Source organism: Gymnogyps californianus, chromosome 7, assembly GCF_018139145.2.
Source record: "Gymnogyps californianus isolate 813 chromosome 7, ASM1813914v2, whole genome shotgun sequence".
NCBI lineage: Eukaryota > Metazoa > Chordata > Aves > Accipitriformes > Cathartidae > Gymnogyps > Gymnogyps californianus.
In genome coordinates this window covers 969,086-989,523 of record NC_059477.1, presented here as the reverse complement: position 1 = coordinate 989,523, position 20,438 = coordinate 969,086, and the positions used below count along the sequence as shown (strand labels likewise).

At 42.0% G+C, this 20,438-nt stretch overlaps 1 protein-coding gene across 2 annotated transcripts in view; it reads right to left on the bottom strand.

Annotated features, from left to right (window-relative positions):
• Positions 1–20,438, bottom strand: part of NDUFA10 (NADH:ubiquinone oxidoreductase subunit A10) — a 43,487-nt gene that overhangs the window by 15,798 nt on the left and 7,251 nt on the right. For both annotated transcript variants that reach the window (XM_050900294.1, XM_050900295.1), the window contains exons 6-8: positions 18,112–18,191; positions 14,105–14,159; positions 6,917–7,002 (exon numbers count right to left, since the gene is read on the bottom strand). In XM_050900294.1, the coding sequence (XP_050756251.1) occupies positions 6,917–7,002; positions 14,105–14,159; positions 18,112–18,191 (221 nt within the window). The remainder of the gene's footprint in view (positions 1–6,916; positions 7,003–14,104; positions 14,160–18,111; positions 18,192–20,438) is intronic.

The window sequence follows — 20,438 nt, the reverse complement described above, 5'->3', positions numbered from 1 at the left end:
CCTTCCCACTCAAGGACAGCTTGGAATAACTGAGCTGGGACGGAAAAGCTTGCCCAAAATGGTGATCTGACGATGCCACTGGTTTTATTTCTGAATCCCAGCATACTGCAGGAAGAGCACCTTCGCACCTGCTAAGTCTCCTCTCTTGGGGTTCTGCCGAGAAGGAATCAGCTCTAATACCCACTGCGAATTAACCTTGAACTAAAATAAACAGACCCCAGCAGAAAGCAGCCCTTCAGGTACCAGCTCTGCATTCCTTCAGTACAGTCCATCCTGCAACCCCACTTGCGATCAGTACCAACGCTACGAGCTGTACTCTGCATTTTCATTGTGCAGAGAGCAGAGACAACAAACTAAGAATTTTGATTTGAACAGGACCACGTGCAGGCAGTGTTTAAAGACCCTGCTGAGCTCAGACTTAACAGCACAAGGCTGTGGAAGATTCACTCATCCGAATAAACGTGAATAAACATCTCTGTCCCTTCTTCCCACAGAAATGGGAGAGTCTGCTCTCTGCCAAGTAGCAGCAGATGTTCTGGACCTTACAAGTCTGTAGAAGAAAGAAGATAAAAATTGTCCAGGCGTACATGAAGTATAACTTGACACACAAACTGAGTCCAGTAGTCAACTGGTCTGCAGTTAATCCATTCCTTCATGAATCTCAGCCAAATGGCAACTGTAGAGGACAATTCCCAGGCACAATTTATCTTAGTTAGTGGCCAAGATGGAAAACCTGCTGCTCTTAAAACTTCCTTGCTCTCACAACCACTGCCTCCAAAGAAACCACTGCACAACAAAAAAAATGCAAACCTAATGCTACCAAAGATGGCTTCTCTAGCTTCAGCTCTGCTTTGTACCTTAAGAAATAGCTTTGAATACTAACTAAAAGCACCACCCAGAGACACCTGCCACAACAATGTCTTTAACCGCAAAACCACATTCACTTGCCAGAACTAATTCACTGCTCAGCAGGAAGCATTTAAAGGCACCTTTTACATTTCCTTCATTTTCTCTCTCTCCTCCAGCACAAAATTATCACTATTTATTATTTTCTGGCACTTAGCCGTATTTTCTTGAAGCAGCTCTCATCATGCAGTAGCACAGCTTCCCTGAGCGTGCTTTACCTACCCATAAGATGATGTGACAGTTCAAACTTAACCGAGAGCATGTAAGCGACTGCGTGGTCCTAATACTGCAGGAACATTAGATTTTTAGCTCACCGTTGTTGCAACCGTCCATAATCCTATCAGCTAGAGCTCTTCCCATTGCTACAAAGGAATCACACTCATACGTTACAGCAATGGGTAGCTCACCTCTTCTCCAGAAGCACCTATTACACACCCACTTCACGCATTATGTCCAGTACGACATGCACGAGCAGGTACTGAGGAATTAGGACTGACACATTCCTGCCTCTCTTCAGAGGAGGAAGTCCCATTTCCCTTACAGGCAGCTTACAACAAGGTTACACAAATTTTACAGGGAACCTGCAGAAACCTGATGACACACAAGTAACTTAGCTTTTTTCCCACCTCTGTATAAAACAAAGTCCCAAGATTGCGTGCCACAATGAACATTAGAAAGTCTTATGAACTTACTTGCTAAAGGTGCAAGGTAGGGTAAAGGAAGTAGACTGTTTGGAAAAAAAAATAAACCAGTCAACCAAACAAAAAAACTCAGTTTGCACAGCCTGAGCCATGATTTCTCAACAACTGATGTTGGCATAGTCACAAAAACTGAAGTGACAATACACAGTATTAGAAAACCACGCTTCCTACCTAAAAGCTTCACTGGCCTTAAGAGGCTTAGAGCCAGCAACACAAAAGCATATCAAGTTAAATTATGCGCTTAAACACAAAAGTAACTTGAGAAATAGCAGGTGGATCCCACTGGAAAACATAAGATTTTCTCGCGCACCTTGAAACCAGCCTCTCACCGACCGGTTATTGTGTTTCAGGTTTGAATCTGAGCGAGTGGGTGGCATTCATTCCTCGGCTATTCACACCCTTATTACCTCGGCCAGGGCTCCTCAACCCCTGCTGCGGTCGGCTTCCCTGCCTCCCTCGTGGGTAAGGTACAACACGTGCGAGTGAGCCAGCGAGCGCGTGATACGCTCACGATTTTGCCCATGCTTGTGAGAGCAGGGGAAAGGAGAAACGCTGCTGACTCACGCCGCGGGCACATCGAGTTGGGTGGGAGAGATGGTTCCTGCATTCACCCTCTTACCGTACTGACCTCCTCTGCTCATTCAGCAGGCACACAGGACAGCCATAAGCTGTGTCGTCCCCCCCCCACGTGTCTTTCCTTGCCTGTCATTTCTTCCTTGCCGATTTTCTCCAGAACTTAGTAAAGGCAGGGCAATGACGTACAGATCTCCTTCTGCCAAAGGGACTCAGACTCCACCGTTTGGTTAGGCAGAACAAGTACGCCGTGCCCAAGGTGAACCAGAGCCACTCCGTTGGTGAACAACAAACACTCCTCATGAACGCCAAGAAAGAAAAAAGAGCTTTCCAAGAAAAGCAAGCCTGCAAGAGAAGGTGAGAAGGCGCAACAACAGCTCTTCCAATCTAGAAAAAGCCACGGCAAAGAGGAAATTACAAAGAACTGTTTCAATTGAAGCAAGAGAGAAGTAAGGTGCTAAAGGAAGCAGTTTTTAATAGCGCCAAAAGTTTTACAATGAATGGTTTATGAGGTTTTGGAGTCTCCGTGACAAGAAGTTTCAAAAACAAGTCCAATACACCTCTTGCAAGCACTTCTAGTCCTGCTCTTTGAAATCAGACAAGACAGACATTCAAACACGGACACTTCTTCCCTTTGCTAAGCATGCTTGATTACACCGTGAAACAGAGCTGAAGGGTCGCTCTCCCTCATTCACTCTCATGCTTCCTTGCTGCAACGTTTCATTTAACCAGAGCAAAATGTACAGAAAGGAAATAGGAGCCAAGCTCTGGGGTTAGCAATAGCTCCAAGCAGCTAAACGAATGTTAAGAGAACTTCGAAATTACTAGTTACTGCACATACAAGGTCCTTCAGTACCAACCTCAAAATGTATGTCTGATGTCCCGCCAAATACAATACTGGAGGATTTACTGCACAGGGTTTGTGGCACACTAATAGTTATTAATGAACAAAATTGGACAGATGAGAGCCATGAACTGTTTCATGGCTAGATTGTTTCCAAATGGAAACAGATTCCCTTTTCATCAAGATAAAACACATGCCAATACCTATCTTTTTTTTTAAATTAAATTAGCGGTGGCTGAAAAAAGCCAAAAATTTGTCCATACAAAATATGTTCTGCTCTAGCAAATTCTGAAGGAGCTGTGGGGATATAACAGATTTAGCTGTGGACTTGTCTGATGAAACAAGTCAAATGCAGTAAGCTCCCCCCACCAGCTGGTAAAGTAACACAGGCGACGTTACACAAACTACAGCTCTTCATTCCAAAACATTATTTATTTTGCAATGCATGTAGACAGGCACACAATCTCACTGGGAAGGGCACAGATAAAAACATGCTTGAGACAGTGCAGTGGCAACAGAGGAACTCCTTGAGGCATTTCAAAAAGCCAGCAGAACGGTTTCTGTTGGACTCAGCACTTGGAGAGGAAGGAAAGATGTGAAGAGCATCCTCTGGGAGATCCCTCCAGCTTACATACACAAATACATACATTTTTAACCTTTTACCAAGACATGCCTCAGTCCCGCAACCACACTACTCTCTATTAGGGCAAGGGAGAGAGTACTCCAGGGCAAGGCAGGGAGATAAAAGGTATCATCATTATGCAACTGATTTTATATGGGTGCAGCTCCCTGGTTTGATTAGCTTACTTATTTGCATTACCAAAGTAGTCAGCTTTGCAAAACCAAAGCTGGGGTTTCTGTGCGTTAGACCCTATATACGTGCAATGAAAAAAAAAGATATCCTCAGCCCTGCCCATCGATCCCCTTCCCCTAGACATGCTGGTACAAGCTGAAGGTGGAAGAGGTAAAACTGCCAAAGGCCAAGCCAGCACCGGAGTGGGATTACGACCGCAACACCCTGCCTCCCGCTGCGGCGCCTGCTCAGAGCGTGCCGCCCCTCTGACAGCACCAGATCCGAAATAGTCCGAGTCAGAATGAGTGGGCTGTGCAAAATGCTGGGAGGTCAGCGAAGGAAGCAATTGCAGATGGAAAAAAACAGACAAATACTTGCTGCAGCCTTCCAGAAACACCCACGAGAGGGCAGCATGGGTCAGCATATGGAACAGGCAGCCCACCAGGAACGTGCTAAAAAAAAACCTCTTTCCCAAAGGAAAAATTACTGTAGGCATGGGACACCTGCAAATCTGTGGAAGGCTGGGTACCACGAGCTCTCTTCTACTTGGGCATTGGAAAAAGTGAGGAAAGCATCAGCTTTAACGTTCGTGAACTAGCCCCTGAGTTTGGCATTTGATGCTCCGGGGTGCAATTCCAACACTGGAGACGTGCAGCAGACTCCCTGCAGTGTTTGTTCAGTCCTTACACATTTGTCCTCTGTCTGGCACTGGGCCCGACATGTTTTCATGAGCGAAGTTTGTGCGAGCTGTGACGGGAGACTCATGTCTGTCCTGCATTTCTGGAGTTAACATGAGAAAAGACTATGTCCAAACCTAGACGTTTTTACAAAAAGTTATAAAGGTGCTCTTCCCAGGCTGCCCAACATATTGCCCGCGATTTCCTCGTTCAGCTGAGCAAGGCATGAGCACAAAATTGGCACAGGATCTGTTGCGACACATTTGATCGATGCCCTAATACCCCAGCACCGAATGAAGATTCAAAGCAAACACCAAGCACATTCATCAGATGTCCAAATACGAATGCTATCTTGACAATGGTATTCTGAAGGCAAGGGGAAACAGCAAAACTCAAACCACAAGAACATTTAAATTAGCAGTTTGTTGCATTGTAAGATCTTAAAACAGCCACACGCTGCGAACAGAAGAAATAATTTCGTATTATCTACAATGACAAGAGCCTTGTACAGGAGACCCTCTCACCTTCCCCCAGGGTTCAATGAAAAATTCAGTCCTTAATGCAATTTATTCCCTTCTACAGCCGCAAAGTAGAATCTTCACACAATATCTTAACACACTGCTCTAATTGTATGCTTTCCTTTAACTCCCTCCTACACTCTGCAATTAATAATCCTTTCTTAATACCTTGTACTAGTGTGAAGCTATAGGAAAACAACCAGCTTAACTGTATTTTCTCTTTCAAAGGAAATCTGATTTTGATAGTTTTGCAGGGTCCAAGTCACCAGATGCTATCCTTTAATTACTACACAAAGAAATGTCTTCTTAGATACTTAAAGGGCACCCGACTCATGACTTGTTTCTCTTAGACGCCACCCAACACTGCTCTTCTGCCATCTATCTTCACCCCTTGATAGAAGGGCCATAGAAAAGGAACATTATCTCTGATTTTAGGAGGCATTTGAAGCAACAGCACAGAAAATTAAAAGGCAAAGAATATCAGAAGCCTGCAAAAAAGTTTAACTTACTACTCCAATGCCTGTCACAATAGAGACAGAAATTCAGAGGCAGATACTCAATTTAAAAAAATCCCTGTCTTTCTATTAACTTGTGAGACAACCAGAAATTAATATGAAAAGAATATAATTCCTAAATTTTGTTTTAAAACTGTAGTAACTATACTGCACTTGCTACCTGCACATTCAGTCTAAAGATGAAGTTCTAGGAAAATGGGAAGCCTGTCTCACTTCAGGGCAAGCTTATCTCTATTAATAGTCTTACAAGTGTAGATATATTCTTTATACACGGTTATCCAGAGAACATTTTGTTCATCAACACGACTTCAGAGTGGCACTCCTGATGCTTCATCTGTAACACACGGATAAAAGTGTAGGTCTGATCTCACTTGTTTACGTACACATCAATGGTTTGGTTCAACATATTTTGGAGTTTGGAGGGCTACTTCTCTTTTCAGCATTGCTCTGGGGACATGTGCAGCCCCACCAGTAGCACTCCACAGCTGAATTGGAGGACAGATAATCATTGAATACTTGCAAAGAATTATTATAATCAAATTTCCACTATCTGAGTTTGATCTCTTCACATCCAACTAGACAGACAAGGATCTTTAACAAAAAAAAAACCAACAAAAAGCCACCCTTAAACTGCTGTACTTTACAATCCCCCTTGTTATTATGGAGAACAAACAACAGAACTGCAATACTTCATTCCGTGAATTAGGATTAAAGCTTCTATTTAGGATTATTTACTTGGAGTCAGGGGAAAGGAGGAAAAAAGGACTTATTGAGCAGTCACCCAAGTTTGCTTGATTCCTTTTCCCCCCCTATACTCTGTTCAGCCAGCTTCTTGACTGCTGCAAAGATACTTAAAAGCAGACAGCATAAGAAATTAGTCTATTTTCAGAAAAAACGCTCTAAATCTAAACAGCACCACATATAAAACTTGCTGCAAGGTTGTTCTGTCAACAAGCTTTGTGGAAGGATGTCATGCTGCCAGGGCAGCAGAGAAACCACCATGCCAGCTGCAGAAGTGTTCTGTTTTAAAATGAAATGCTTTTCTGTCATCACCCAGGAACAAAAGCGCTCACAAAAATACTTTCCTAAGGGCCACGGGTCACAGCACTTAGGAAATGCCTGGAGAGTTCTTGTGCTTCATTAATGGAATGGGATCTATTTGCCTGGAGTCTCTCATCTAATCAATTAGCAGCAGCAGCAAAATGCCACACTGTATTACAGTGCCAAGCGCCAATATTACAAAAGCCTGCTATCACTGCTGACTTCTGACAAAAAAAACACAAGTCAGAATGCAAATATAAACATACCCTTAAAAACTCAAGGCTTTAACCATTTTCCCTGAGATCTGATGCTAAGTAATGTTCAATTACTGGAAGATATCATACTTACTAAAGTCTCAAATGATGGAAAGAAACATCATCCTGCTCCAGCCATGGCCCCTTGTCAAACTTCAGGTACTCAATGTCTTCAATTACCTGGAATCAGAAGATAAAAATCACGCTAAGAGGTGGTCTGATCAGAACATCCAAAAATCAGTGAACACACCCCCCAAATCAATGAAACAATCAAAACATATTATTAAACAAGTCACCCAGCGAAAAGGCTTCACTGCTAAAGCTGTATTAACAATGCAAGTGTTTAGAGCTAACATCTCCTAGTCATATTTCTGGAGGTCGTGGTCCTGCCACAAGCACTGGGCAGACACGTGGGGGCCAGCTCTAAAGTTCCTCGTGCTTTCTGCCTTGGGGAGCAGAGGATGGCAGGGAATAAATCGGCTGAGAGGTGCCTTATTTCCAAATTCTTACCTGATCCAAGACACTCTTCCTCAACCTGCCCTTGGGGCTGAAAGGAAGCAAAGAAGGTACAACCTCACCTCTAAGATAGAATGAGGAGGAAATGGAAATAAGTCTAAATTTAACCCCCTTTTGTTGCAAACAAAACTCATCAGGCTACATAGGAAACCTGGTTTACTGGTTTTGTTGTTTTTTTTTTTTTTTAAAAAGGCTCAGTGGCATACTAACTGAGGTTGAGGAGCAATTGTGGCAATTGCCTCTCTGTGTTGCTGTGCGTGGTTCACATCACAGAACTTGAGGCATGTTTCAGGCTGGAAAACTCACACACACTTGAAGTAGCCGTACTGACAGAAGTCCAAAGGCTCACCGATTTCATCGGTCATCAGGACCTACCCATGCATGCATGCACCCTGAGCAGAAGGAAAGGTAAAACTCGCAGCTCAGCACCCAGAACCATTCAAACAAGTAACACCAGGTCAGCAAATCATTCCTTCAGCATCCCCAAACTTAACAAACCCATATTTGAGCTTCATTTACAGCCTGGCTCCACCAGAAAAATAGATCTTTGCTGGTCCACTGGGTAATAATTGCTTAACACGAGCCTGAGGTTCTCACACACGACTGACTAGATCTGAAGGAAACCCGAACTAGCGTCGGGAAGATGCACTTAAGGTGCATGATGAGGTGGAGATAGTACCTCGAAGAAACTTGGGAAGGAGTGGATTGTTACAGCTCCAAATACCACTTTTCAGAGGCCTTTTCCAGAAGGAAAGGATAAAGCTATGAGGTCGTGACCGAAATCCTGATGACACATTGTCGATCCATTGACAACAAGTAAGCAGATGGCAGTAATAAAGTGAGTGATAGAATAATAAATGAAAAATGCTTCTATTTTTTACTGTCCATTAAATCCACTATAATTATTCCCTGCAACCACAGCAAACACTAAATCCCATCTATTACCACTTAAAAGGCAATAACAAAGTGCTATTACAAAGTAGTTTTGACTATAAAGGTCCACTCTATTACCAGTATTATGTTTTTATGGTAAGGAATAATGGCTTCGAGATATGACTGCATGATCATTTTCCTTGAAGTATTTATATTACTTAAAGACTAATTTCACTGACAAAGACTTAAAAAATAGGGTTGACACGACAAAGCATATTTAAAACTTCAAGCAAGCTTAGATGCTCTTTAACCATTCTTGATCTCTTACAAAGAGGCAAAGTTGGCAAGCCAGATACTGCAGCTGAGAGCATAGGAAACCTACTTTTCACATAAAGAAAAGAGCCAACAACAAATCCACCTGTTGATGGAAAAATGTTTCAGGCCTCAAAAACACTACACAAAAACTGCAACACATATATTTAGAAGAGTTTTCAAAACTGTATTTAGAAACTGCTTCTTCCTACCAAACTGCTGTAATGTAACTCCCCAAGATAAGCATTCAAAGATGTAAAGAGAAATAAAGGTATGTGGTAAGTTAGTTCAAATATCCATTATTTATTTTGATTATTTAATTTAAAAGCTGAACCTCCACCATACTTCCCATTAGCTATGCAAAAGCAGTTACTTCTCTACTCCACAGCAAAGCTTCGGAAACTCCCCGCTACGGCTGATGACAGGACTAATAATAGAGTTGCTAACAATAGGGCTCAGAATATGTTGCAGGGAAAAAGAAATCTGTATCCAAATTAGTTTTGCACACTCTTATTATTGTATCAGAAGATATTTCTCCCAGCAGCTCGTTAACAATGGTATCAGCCTCTGAACCAGGCTAGAACAGCAGCTTCTTAATTTGTAAGGAATGCCCTGGCACCCCCTGGGAATTAGCAGCAATTGAATGATTTAAACCTGATTGCAGCACAACTTGTAATAATGTCCAGGAGAGATCAGCTCTTAATATATTGCAGAGCATAGCAGGATTTAGAAAAGACGGTTTCAATAACGAGACACCCCTTTCTGTAATCTTTTTTCCAACTAAGCCAATCCGAATAGCTTACAATTTCTAAGCTTGTGATCTGACGAGTGCTGCTGTTGGAAGAGCTGGAGGGGGGCGGCGGGCAGCAGAAGGTGACACTGTTCTTATTTATATCATTTATGGGGACAAAAACCACCAAATCCCGATAGGTTGCTCTGTCAGCTGACTTCTCCCCAAACTCCTTCCTCGTAGGTTGTTTCTTCAAGCAAGAGGTGGACACGAGGAGCAATGCAGACTACAACCCTACAGAGTTCAGACCACAGCTTGCGGGAAGGAGCTCAGCCCACATACAGCACCGACAACTGAAAAATTCAGGCAGGCTAGCTCTGGGGCATTTCACTTCTGCACTGGCAAAGGACACAGCACAAAGCTGGTCCGTCAGCAGCCTCCCATCTTCACCATCTTCTCCAGTTTAGGCAAGCTGGTGACACTGAATTAAACTGATACATAAATATAAAACACTATCCACAAGCACAGAGAAACTGAAACAATTTTGGTTAAGTTTTTTTAAGTCATTTCCTTTCTACCCCCACCTCTTTTTTAATATCCAGGGCTTTTACAAAAAATTTAAACAAGCATACAGCTAACTTTTTATTCCCAGTTTTATCCTCATGTAAAAGCACTCTGAAACACCCTAACGAAGCTCATTTCAGCACTTATTACTCCTTTAGCCGCTACAACCAATGTTAATTACAATATGAAACCCCAACTGATCTTTTTAAAACACAATTCAGAAACAAAAGTCATTTGTAAGCTGTGTATGTATGTCTGCTCTGAGCAAATCAAAAGCCGTTAAAACTGTAAGGTCATAAAAAAAATTAAGCTCCCAAATCACACAGCAAATAATCTGTAGATTGAAGCTAGCTAACAGTTCAACATTGCTATCTATCAATGGGATAGACCTGTGTAAACAAACACCCTACAAGCCAAAGCCAAATCCCTCCTGCCAACCCTTATTTCCAAATTTCAACTATTACATTCCAAAGGTAAACTGAATTTGAACAGAAGGGAAAAAAAACCCCAACTTTATTCTTCGAAGCGGAAAGAGTACCAATCTCTAGAGCTAACATTTAACAATGAAAATGATACCATCTTGCACTTTGACTTCAAAATAATAATCCTTCCTCTAGTCCAGATTTGTCCAACCAAATTAAGAACTACATCAGTGCATACTGATGACCCTACGTACAGTGATGACACAAGATTGCTGAGCTCGGTAGACTCTCTACTCAAGCAATAAGAGCTTTAGACTGACTTTAAACCCTGATTTAAAGGATTAAAATAAAATCTCTAGCAATGGGTTTTACTACAAAAAAAAATCTAGGGAGGAAACAAACTGCTTTATTCTGACTACTTCAAGACATGCTCAGAGAAGGAAGGGGAGAAAATAAGCAAATAACCCCCCATCCCAACTTTCTCTTATTTCTTCTACCAAACATCCGTGGCTACCTTCTTGAAACACCACGGTTCTCAAATCTTATCCTTTCTTTTATGTTATCTGGAAAAAGCTAACTAGAATTGCTCAATATTCTCATCCGCACCCTGACCTTGGGTTTTTTTGTTCATTTCAGCTTCTTCCCATTTCATTATTTTTGTCCCTTAAAAAGTTCATCTAAAAACACGACAGAGAACATTATTCTTGGGATGCTGATCCTTCTTGCCACAGAGGCTGCTTCTCACTGCAAAGCTGGATATTCACCATGGCTGTAGGTGTGTGAACTTCGACAAGGAGTGCCTTCCAGCTGCTAAATGCCTTACTACCACAGAAGCAAGGGCACCCCTACCCTGCCAGCACTAAAGTAATACTTTATTTTTTTATGCATGTGAGAACAACGAGGCTGCGCTCCCCGTTTTTCACAGGGGTACTCAGAAGATTGAAACCTCAGAGATTCAACAGCTGTTTGGAAACAGTAATCTCAGGACTAAAACAAAATGTGAAGGTTTACCCTCTTCAGTCATTTTTTCCCTTCCTGAAAATGATACAGAAGGATTCACGTCAGAATTGTCAGCTGGTAAAGGCTGCAGGTAGCTCTCTGCATAAATACAGTCGATCTCAGAACAAAGGGAAAGGCCTTTGGTTTTTTTGAAGCTTCCAAAACCACCTCATTTTCAGAGACTTTAGAAATTTTGCAGGACTCCACATGCAAGCAGTTGCCTCCTTGAAGTGTGATTTCACAGTGAACTTCTATTTATCTGCTGTCACACTGAAGCCACCAGCCCTTTTTGTGGCTAAAAACTCAAACTGCCTCACAAGTGTACTGGTTAATAATGATAATCTCTATTATCAAGTGCATGAGTGTCCAGAAATCCAGCCACGACAGGGCAGGACCCGAAACGTGGTGCACAACCATGTTCTCATAAAGGGAACTAAAAGGCCTAGGAACGCACAGCAACGCAGCTAACGGGGGTTAAATTTTTAAGACCAGGGAAGTCCTTGTCAATATTTTCTGCTTCACAAAGCTTTTACATGGGAACACGAGGATATTAGGCGCAGGCTATTGTAATGTATAAGGCCAACTAAAATCCACACTTCGTTCCTCCGAACAAAGTCGGGCTTAAGAGACGAGAGTTTACTACAGACTTCAACTGAAACAGATTCATCACCAACTCTGACACCAGGAACCAAGCTCAGAGATCCAGGTGATTTTCCAGCCCCTTGCTCTCAGGATTGCTCTCAGCAACCGCTAGTTCGGAAAAAACCTCCCCCAGTTTTATTGCTAACCATGACATTACATGGTGTGGAATATCCCGTTGGTCACTCCGGGTCAGGTGTTCCGGCTGTGTTCCCTCCCAAATCTCTGCACACCCCCAGCCTAATCACAAGGGGTAGAGCGAGAAACAAGAGACAGCCTTGACGCTGTGCAAGCACCGCTCAGCAACAGCTAAAATACTGGTGCATTATCCACACTGTTCTGGTCAGATCTAAAGCACAGCACCATATGGGCTCTTGCAAAGAAAATTAACTTGATCCCAGTCAAACCCTGTCCATCAGTAAGCACAGCAGTAATAGGCTGCCTCCTGCAACAGTTAGTAATGTTCAAATATGCCTTTTTGTTTGTTTTTTTTTTTTTAAAGAACTCCACAAAGGCAGTAAGCAGTCAGAAACCTTCCTTGCTATGAATGCCAAAGTTGGGCTTAAGGATTAAGCATTGACTTGGAGGCTTAGCTAGGAAAGGCTCTACGACGTGTCCCATGGCAAGACAGAAATGCCCCCACAAAACTACACACAAACCTCTGCAGTAAGACGGCCTGCGACCTGCTGAATGTCATACCTAGTGCAGGTGGGCAGATAGGTGCTGGTATACCAAAACAAATGTTGTTTTCCTTTTGCATCTGATTTGGGAAAGCCTGTTACACTTTCCCAAACTTCTCCCCTTCGCCAAACTAGTAAGTTTTCCATCTCAAACAAAGTAATCGCCCTGCCACTTCTCTCTTCCCAGTTGATTTAGGAATTAGTCGCATACTGCTGTGTAAAGGTCTGGACCTATTTCCTAAAGCAAAAAGCAATATAATCAGCCCCATACTTCTTTTCCACTCTAACAGAGGAAAGGGGAGCATTAAGTGGACTCCAGAAGGATTATCAGAGCTTTCAAACAAGAAACAGAGGATGACAATATTAAAACCAGCAAGACATATCTGAAAAGATATTTTCAGTGCAGCTGAGATCCTTATTGCTACTACAGAATTCAAGTGAGCTTTGAGGGATTCACTGTGTAATTTTCATCCCTAGAACTGAAATGGGCCCACTACAAACCCCGTCCAGAATTACAAAAACCTTGTTGCCCTTCTCAGCAGGGGACAGCAGCTACAGAGAAACATTAACAATGGGGAAGCCAAAGGCTTTGTTATCCCACTAGTAACCCTCCATGTGCAAGAATGTTTGCTGAAATAAGGCAAATATATTACACCTACTCCAAAAAATAACACAGTGGAGTAGGAGGAAGCAGTGATCTCATGTTAATCCTGTCACATAATAAGAGATGGCTTATTTCTAGCAATGAGAAAGCAATTTATCTGGCTTGGTTCAGGGCTAACATGTCTGGCAAAACCATTTGCAGAAAAAACTGCAGTTTAGATACCACATGCTAGCTCATACAGACAAATAACCCAGGGTTACAATGCTTGTAACAGCTCTGGTTATCCAGCTGTTTGCTATAACCAAATAATGACTAGCTTTTAGAAAACAAGAGCTATTTTATCACATGAGGAACCTGTGCACCAACCTGGATCATAGGAAGCTGCACAATGGCAAAAGCCAACAGAGACAGACCTTACGCTGGTAGACAAAGTCTCAGCTGAATGCCAGGGGTGACTTACCTCTTGGTTAATGTCATTAGTTCCTAAACTGAGCTATGCAGAGCCTTGCCCATCCCACCAGCCGCTTCAAACAGGGATGCTGACTGAACAGCCAAACACTGCACAGCCCAGCAGGGACTCAGGAAATGCCGTTTCCACCTCCCTCACAGGATTTGCTTGGAAAAAGAAACCAAATTTGGAAACAGCTGGCAGAAGTTATACCAGACAAAAGACTAAAACAAATGATTATGTGGTCTATAATGGGTTTTGCTTGCTCAGATAGCCAGGTATCTGGCAAAAGGGATGAAGGGTGGTATTTCTACTCTCCTGACAAAACTACAGTCACTCAAAATATTACAGTACAGACCCAGCCCACATCACCGCCACAGCAACAAACACTGAATGCATTACGTAGTTAACTAAGTTTGTTATCTAGGACAACATGTTTTCTTTACACTTCAGTCTTGGAAGTTTAAAAAAAAAATCAATATATGCACCACTTACCTTCTCCACATCCTCTGCCTCAGTTGCTGTGTACTGCAGAACTTCACTGGTCTCACTGCAAAGAGAAAAAAATTTGAATTCCCCTGATATACTGCTCTACCCATCCTCTCCCCTCTGCTCCACAATGAAGTAGACATGAAGTTAAAAGGCACAAACACAGAACCAGAGTCTTTACAGTTTTTTTAGAATGCTTACAGAGTTCTTGCAATAGAATTCCTATTAGACCTATAAGTTGCTTCTTTCCTGGTGGAAAATAGTTTTTAAGGGGCAAATTGCCTGTGGTATCTACATAGCTTCAGTTCAGAATAAAAAAAATCCCACCTATGAATTTGTTTCCATTTCACTAATGTGATACCTCCCCAATTACAATTGCCCAATCCATTTGAAGCCAAGTGAAATTTTTAACCAGCCTAAATCAAAACTTCCGTAGACCTTCCATTTTATAACAAGTACGTTAATACCTGTGGGTAATTTTTAAGAGAAGAATACATTCATTCATCATTATTTACTAAGACGGAGCTAACTGAACCAATACAATGCAGGCAGCAGGATCTGTAAGTAGAAAAACATTTAAAACAGGTAATAGCTTCTTGGTTACAAGATTGTTTTCCTACTCATACAGCAGCCTTCATGGAAAAATCACTTGCAGAGCAGGGCCACGATAGGAGTTCCTATATGAACGTGTTTCACTACTACATATGCACAGCTGCCCTCAGTAACAGTTGTTCCCAAACCTGCTCCAGCTGCCCTGGAAGACCTTTCCTTTAGCTAACAAAAACTTAAGAGAAAATAAAATGGATGCCCAATGTGCACAATACATCAAACAACACACAGCGAAGCTGAAGAGCATGGAGAAGAATTTGCAGGCTTTTTGCTTAGCACAACCACTTCCAAGTTTAATTAGGATTAAGGCTGGCAATCTAAGTTGCTCTAAGTAGTCACATTATCAAAATAACTTATAACTGCAGCAGTCCAAACTAGTTCCTGGTCTGCTTTAACACTGGTCAGTCAAAACAGCTCTGGTTAAAAATTTCATTTATAAAATGCCTTTTATTCCTACAAACCCCCAAGCTCTTACAGTCAGCCATTCAACTGGTGCTTCTAGTAGGGGAACTACTCAAAGAGTTTGTTCTCAACTTGAGAACAAAGCGGAAAGCCTCACACAACTCTTCAGTCACAGAAAGAAAATAACTGGCCTCCTTTCAAAGGGAGCTGCTGTGACAGTGTAGCACACATACTCACATCTTCAATATCAACTGTCGGTAATCAAAGGGAGAGGTCAGACTTCACCAGTCTTATACTGGCAATTGCATTAACAATGCAGATCAAATCACTTGATCCTCTGCAGATTACTAGGGCTTTCATTAAGAGAAAACAGCTGCTCAGTGGAAGCAGTATCAGATATGAAAGAGAACATTAGCAATCTTAGGGCTTTGGTCCAGGAAAAGAAAAATCAAAACGAAAAACAAAAGCTGTCTGCTCAAAATCACGAGGTAGTACCTGCCACAGCACCGGGCTCACAAATCACTATCAAAAGAAACATTAAAAGACATTCATAAACACGTCAGACAAGAAGGGAAGCACCAATTTTAAGATAGCCAAATATCCACTAGAAAACACACCACTTCAAGCAGCATCAAGTTGCTCCAACTAAATGGAACAAGATAACAGGAATTTTGCTAAGTAACGAACTAGACTATTTTCCTGCTGCATTTCAAGAAAAGCAAGAGAACAAGCAAACATAAGCTTGAACATGGAAAGTCTGCAGGATTTGTTCAACAGTCTATAACAACTCTTTTTAGCCTGTTTGAACCAGATTTTGGCCATCCAAAATCATGATTAGGGAAATTATTAGGGATTATAGATATATTAGGGATTATAGATATAGGGATTATAGCATTAGGGAACCAAATACTTCTTAGTCTGCCTAGAGACTAACAGCCAGGCATGAATATAGTTCACTGCATCACTCTGCAAGCCAGCAATCAATCAGTTAAAGACAGTTGAAGCTTCTGTCTATTTATCCAATATACAAGCTATCAGTGAGGTCCAGAGATGCGCAAAGCTGAAGTTTCACACATTCACAATTCCCCCACATCAAGGGGACGGAGACGTCCTTCTTCAGACCCGAGCACAAAGATTGATCTGACAAGCTATTGTAAGCCCATCCGCTGATGAAGGATGCCAACCAGAGGGTGTTTGCTTAACAAGTGCACTGACCATGTACACACAAAGGGGAAAGAGTTGAAATCACAGCAGGACCAGGTCTAGGATTTAGCCTCACTAAACACCACGGTGTATTTCTGGGGCTCGATTTGATCCAAAGAACAAGGAGCATTTTTCTCCTCACCAGTAAATTCAAAACAGTTCTGCCCTCAGGGGGATGACATCCCAAGGCTTCCCACCCTCCCTCTCCATCCTCAGCCCCCGTTTCCTTCTCAGAGCCGTGTGCTGGCTGCTAACCTGTGGGGGACGCAACAGGAGGCAGCTGACCATACATCGCACCAACAACTTCTGCCCTCTATGAATGACAAGCTCAATATGAAGTTATTCAGTTCAATTGCTGACGGCGCAATGACACCGATTTACCTTGGGAGATGGAGCAAGAAAACAAGGGGAAACAAGCAGGCTACAATCTACCTGAAGATCTACTTTGACTTAAAGAGTCAGCTTCATGCACACACCGAACCTCGCACGATTAGAGATTGTTTTGATGTATAGTAGGCCTGGCTCTGTGACCTTTAAGAGTTTCCCTTCCAGAAAGCTATTTATGAGGGACCAAGATTGCTTACGTTCACATGCCTTTAGATTTTTAAGACAGTTTGATTTTGATAGACCTCTTCTGTAAGAATTGGGACAGCTGGCAAACTGTAATAGTCTACTTATCTCAAGTTTACAGTGCACACACTCTTGCTTCCCAGCTAGAGAAAGCCAGGGAGCCCAGAGAAGAGCACCTTTAGTCTCTCAGAGCAGGAAGCAGGGCAGTCTTTATTTAACAGCACCAACAAGTCCATTGAATCCTTTTCAAATGTGGAAGGCCATCACCTGTATGCCTCATGAGGTGGAGAAACAGAAGCAGAAGAGGGAACAAGCAGTACCTACCTGAAAACCTCTTTGTCCTCTCACTCTATATCACTATCAGAAACTAGAGGAAGCTATGACAACTGAAAGGTGGTTTTAGGAGAGAAAAATCCCAAACTTTCCAAAAAGGCCTGAGAAAAACTTATTTTGCATCACACACTCTTCAAGTCACGCAAACACAAACATAACTGCTATTAGCTATAGCATTCTGGATATCACTCCAAGAAAGCACTCCAACCACTGTTGCAAGCCAACAGAAAGAGAAACAAAGGTGTCAACACCAACCACACAGAGCACTCTCAGAAGAGGGACACAGAACTTGTTTTGCAGAGCGAACACAGACCAGATTCCTGGCTTTGCTGCTGAAGTGCTCTTAACTATGCACAAATTTATGCTTCCCTGTATCTAACTCCGTGACAGCAAAGTTGCAATGCCCCAAGACAGCAGGATGAAAAAACATACTGCAGACTGGGCTCATTAGCTTTGCAACATATTTGCAACACACCGCAGTTGGACTCCACGATCTTTAAGGTCTTTTCCAACCTAAATGATTCTATGATATTAGCTAGGTCAATAAATGAAATCCAATGAATTTACTATTGTACAACACTTCACCCACTCTGAATCTGTTGAGTCAAAAAAAAGTTGCTTTATAAAGCTCACACCTAAGATGACTTCATTTTTAATCTCCCAACATTGTAGCACTGGCATCAGGCTTCTCAGATGCCAGAGGTAACTACACACAAGTATAGATAGTTATTATGCCATGGATGCAATACCCCATCATTAGGACATAATATTGTACCACATAGCACACAGAGGATTTCTCACATGACATGCTTTTATTTGCTTATATTGGCAGAGATTTTAGGATTTGCACACATTTTTTACTGAAAGACTCGGACAAAACAGTTTTGTTTGCTAACCTGATCTCCGGTAAGAAGGTTTTCTTGTAAGCGTCCTCAATATTCTGGAGATACAAAGGAGAGACCTTTTTCTCATATGGCTAAAAACAAACAGAAAACAATGTTGTGAAATGAGTCTTCTTTCTTTTCCCACCAGCGCAGATTCCAGTCTAAGCAGAAGGCACTGCTACACGATCTGTCAAGAGCTCACTCTTGTATTAGCAGCCAAATGTCCAGTGAACCATGTAATTGTTAAAATTTTCATTAATGTGTAAGATATTTGGGATGTTTAGGATTTCTTCTGTGGCACTAAGCATCTGGAGTACCAAGAAACAAGTCAGACTGCATTAATCACTGCTTTACCATGTACTATTACGTCCACTGTTTTAATAATTAGCCGTATGAGTAAGATTCTTCTGATACACTAGTGAATCTAGAAAGAAAGGGAAAAGCAGGTTCAACAGAAGAATGTAAAAGCAAAACAAACTTTCTTCCAATTTATTTCAGTTTGTTACAGTAATCACCTCGTTTTCCCCGAGCTCGCATAAACCAAAAGTACCATACACCAACAGTCTCAAAAAGTTTAACTTTCCAAGGACTGATTAATCCTAGCTACCTGCATATTCAAGTTACACATAATCATCCAGAAAAAAAGGAGAATCATAGAATAGAAGATTGTCCAAGTCTGCCTTTTCAAAGACAGGGCCAACATGCGTCCATCTCTCCAGTTTCAGACAAGTGCACAGGCAACCGCCAACTCCAAAAATCTTTCTTGGAGATTTCATGGCTATTATACCTGCTGTTAAACAGCTCACCACCACCTGCATCTGCCACACAGTGTACTTTAATGCCACATTTGCAAAATGCCACGGATTTCTCTCATCTGCCACGTGTTCCTTCAGTTCAATTCTAAAATTAAATGACACTTCCTGCTTGAAATGTTCATCCAAGATGCCCATTATGTCAGAAGGATCTATGTCTCTGCTAGTTGGGCCCACTGGAGGGCTTTTCTTTTTTCAGTGCCCTGCAACAACAGCCTGAGGAACACCAATCAAACACTCCATCCGCCGAGAAGGCAGAATTCCCAAAAATACTATCCCCAAACAAGCACTAGTGTTCAGCAGTGCCACTGCCCCAAGGAAGTTACAAGTTACAGCAGCAATTTCTGCCAGAAGGTCTCAAAAATGCCACCGACCTTTATGCTCACAAGGGCGAAGAACTCACAGGTTCCCATGATACATTAAGAAGCTTCTAATTCTGTCACTGAAGTTGCTAAAACAAAAAAGCTATGGTTTTCCTATACAAAAGTATCTTGTTCATTAAAGCGCAGAGGCATGTTCAGTCATGGCCTAAACTGCTGGAGGGCAGAAGGGAAGAGCCACTCAACCAGTAGACTAAGCAATTCGGGCCACACAGATCACGAAGCAGCAAGGGCAGCCTTCCATTTACGGCTCTGAAGTCACTTCCCTTCGACTATCATCAGTCTCCCTCTTAAATGAGCAGGAAACTGCAAAATGAAACGCTGCTAGCTCACCCTAGCACACTAACATACACATACATGCTCCAAGAAGCAGGCATTGCCAAGCATTTAAGAGACCTGAGAATTTTTTAGTAATAAATCAAAAGTTTTCTTTCAATCTGTCAGGCTTTCCACAGTTAAATACTCCTCTTGACTACAATTTCCCTCAGCCTTTGAACAAGGTACAAGGTAAACATCATTTAATCCTCATAACACATCTGAGAACAGTTACAAGCACATGTCCAAATATCACAGGAGGGGGAAGAAAAAAAAACCCAAACCAAAAACCTTAGATCAGTCATTATACAAAAACACTCTACAGCTTTTCTGATCCAAGACTATTTCAATAACTCAGTAATTCAATACTGCTATAACAAGAGAGGTAATTTGAAGACAATGCTACAGAACTAAGTTAATTTTCTTTTCTTTTTAACAGTAGTCTCCATCCAATACCACGACTTCAAAAAAGACATCTTGAAGAGAGAAACTATGCCACCCTCAAAGAAAGGGTTTTGAGAGCAAAAGTGAGAGTGTCCCACAACTGTCAAAGATCAACAATAGGCAAGAGTCACACAGCATGACCTCAGGCTAGATTGAAGTTGCGCTAGTGACAAAAAGCGACTGTATTTATCATCAATTCTATGCGAGATTAGCCAGAAAGCTCCCTGGATTTTATATCTCATGGAATACCTATACAAAATCAGTTTTAAGTTTAAAGTTGGTGGTTTCGCTGTGTTAACACAAAAGCGCCAAGCAGTAATTTTCTTAATGTCAGCAAGTTAACTGAACTTGGTGATCACAAGTGACCTACGATAACATCAACACAGGT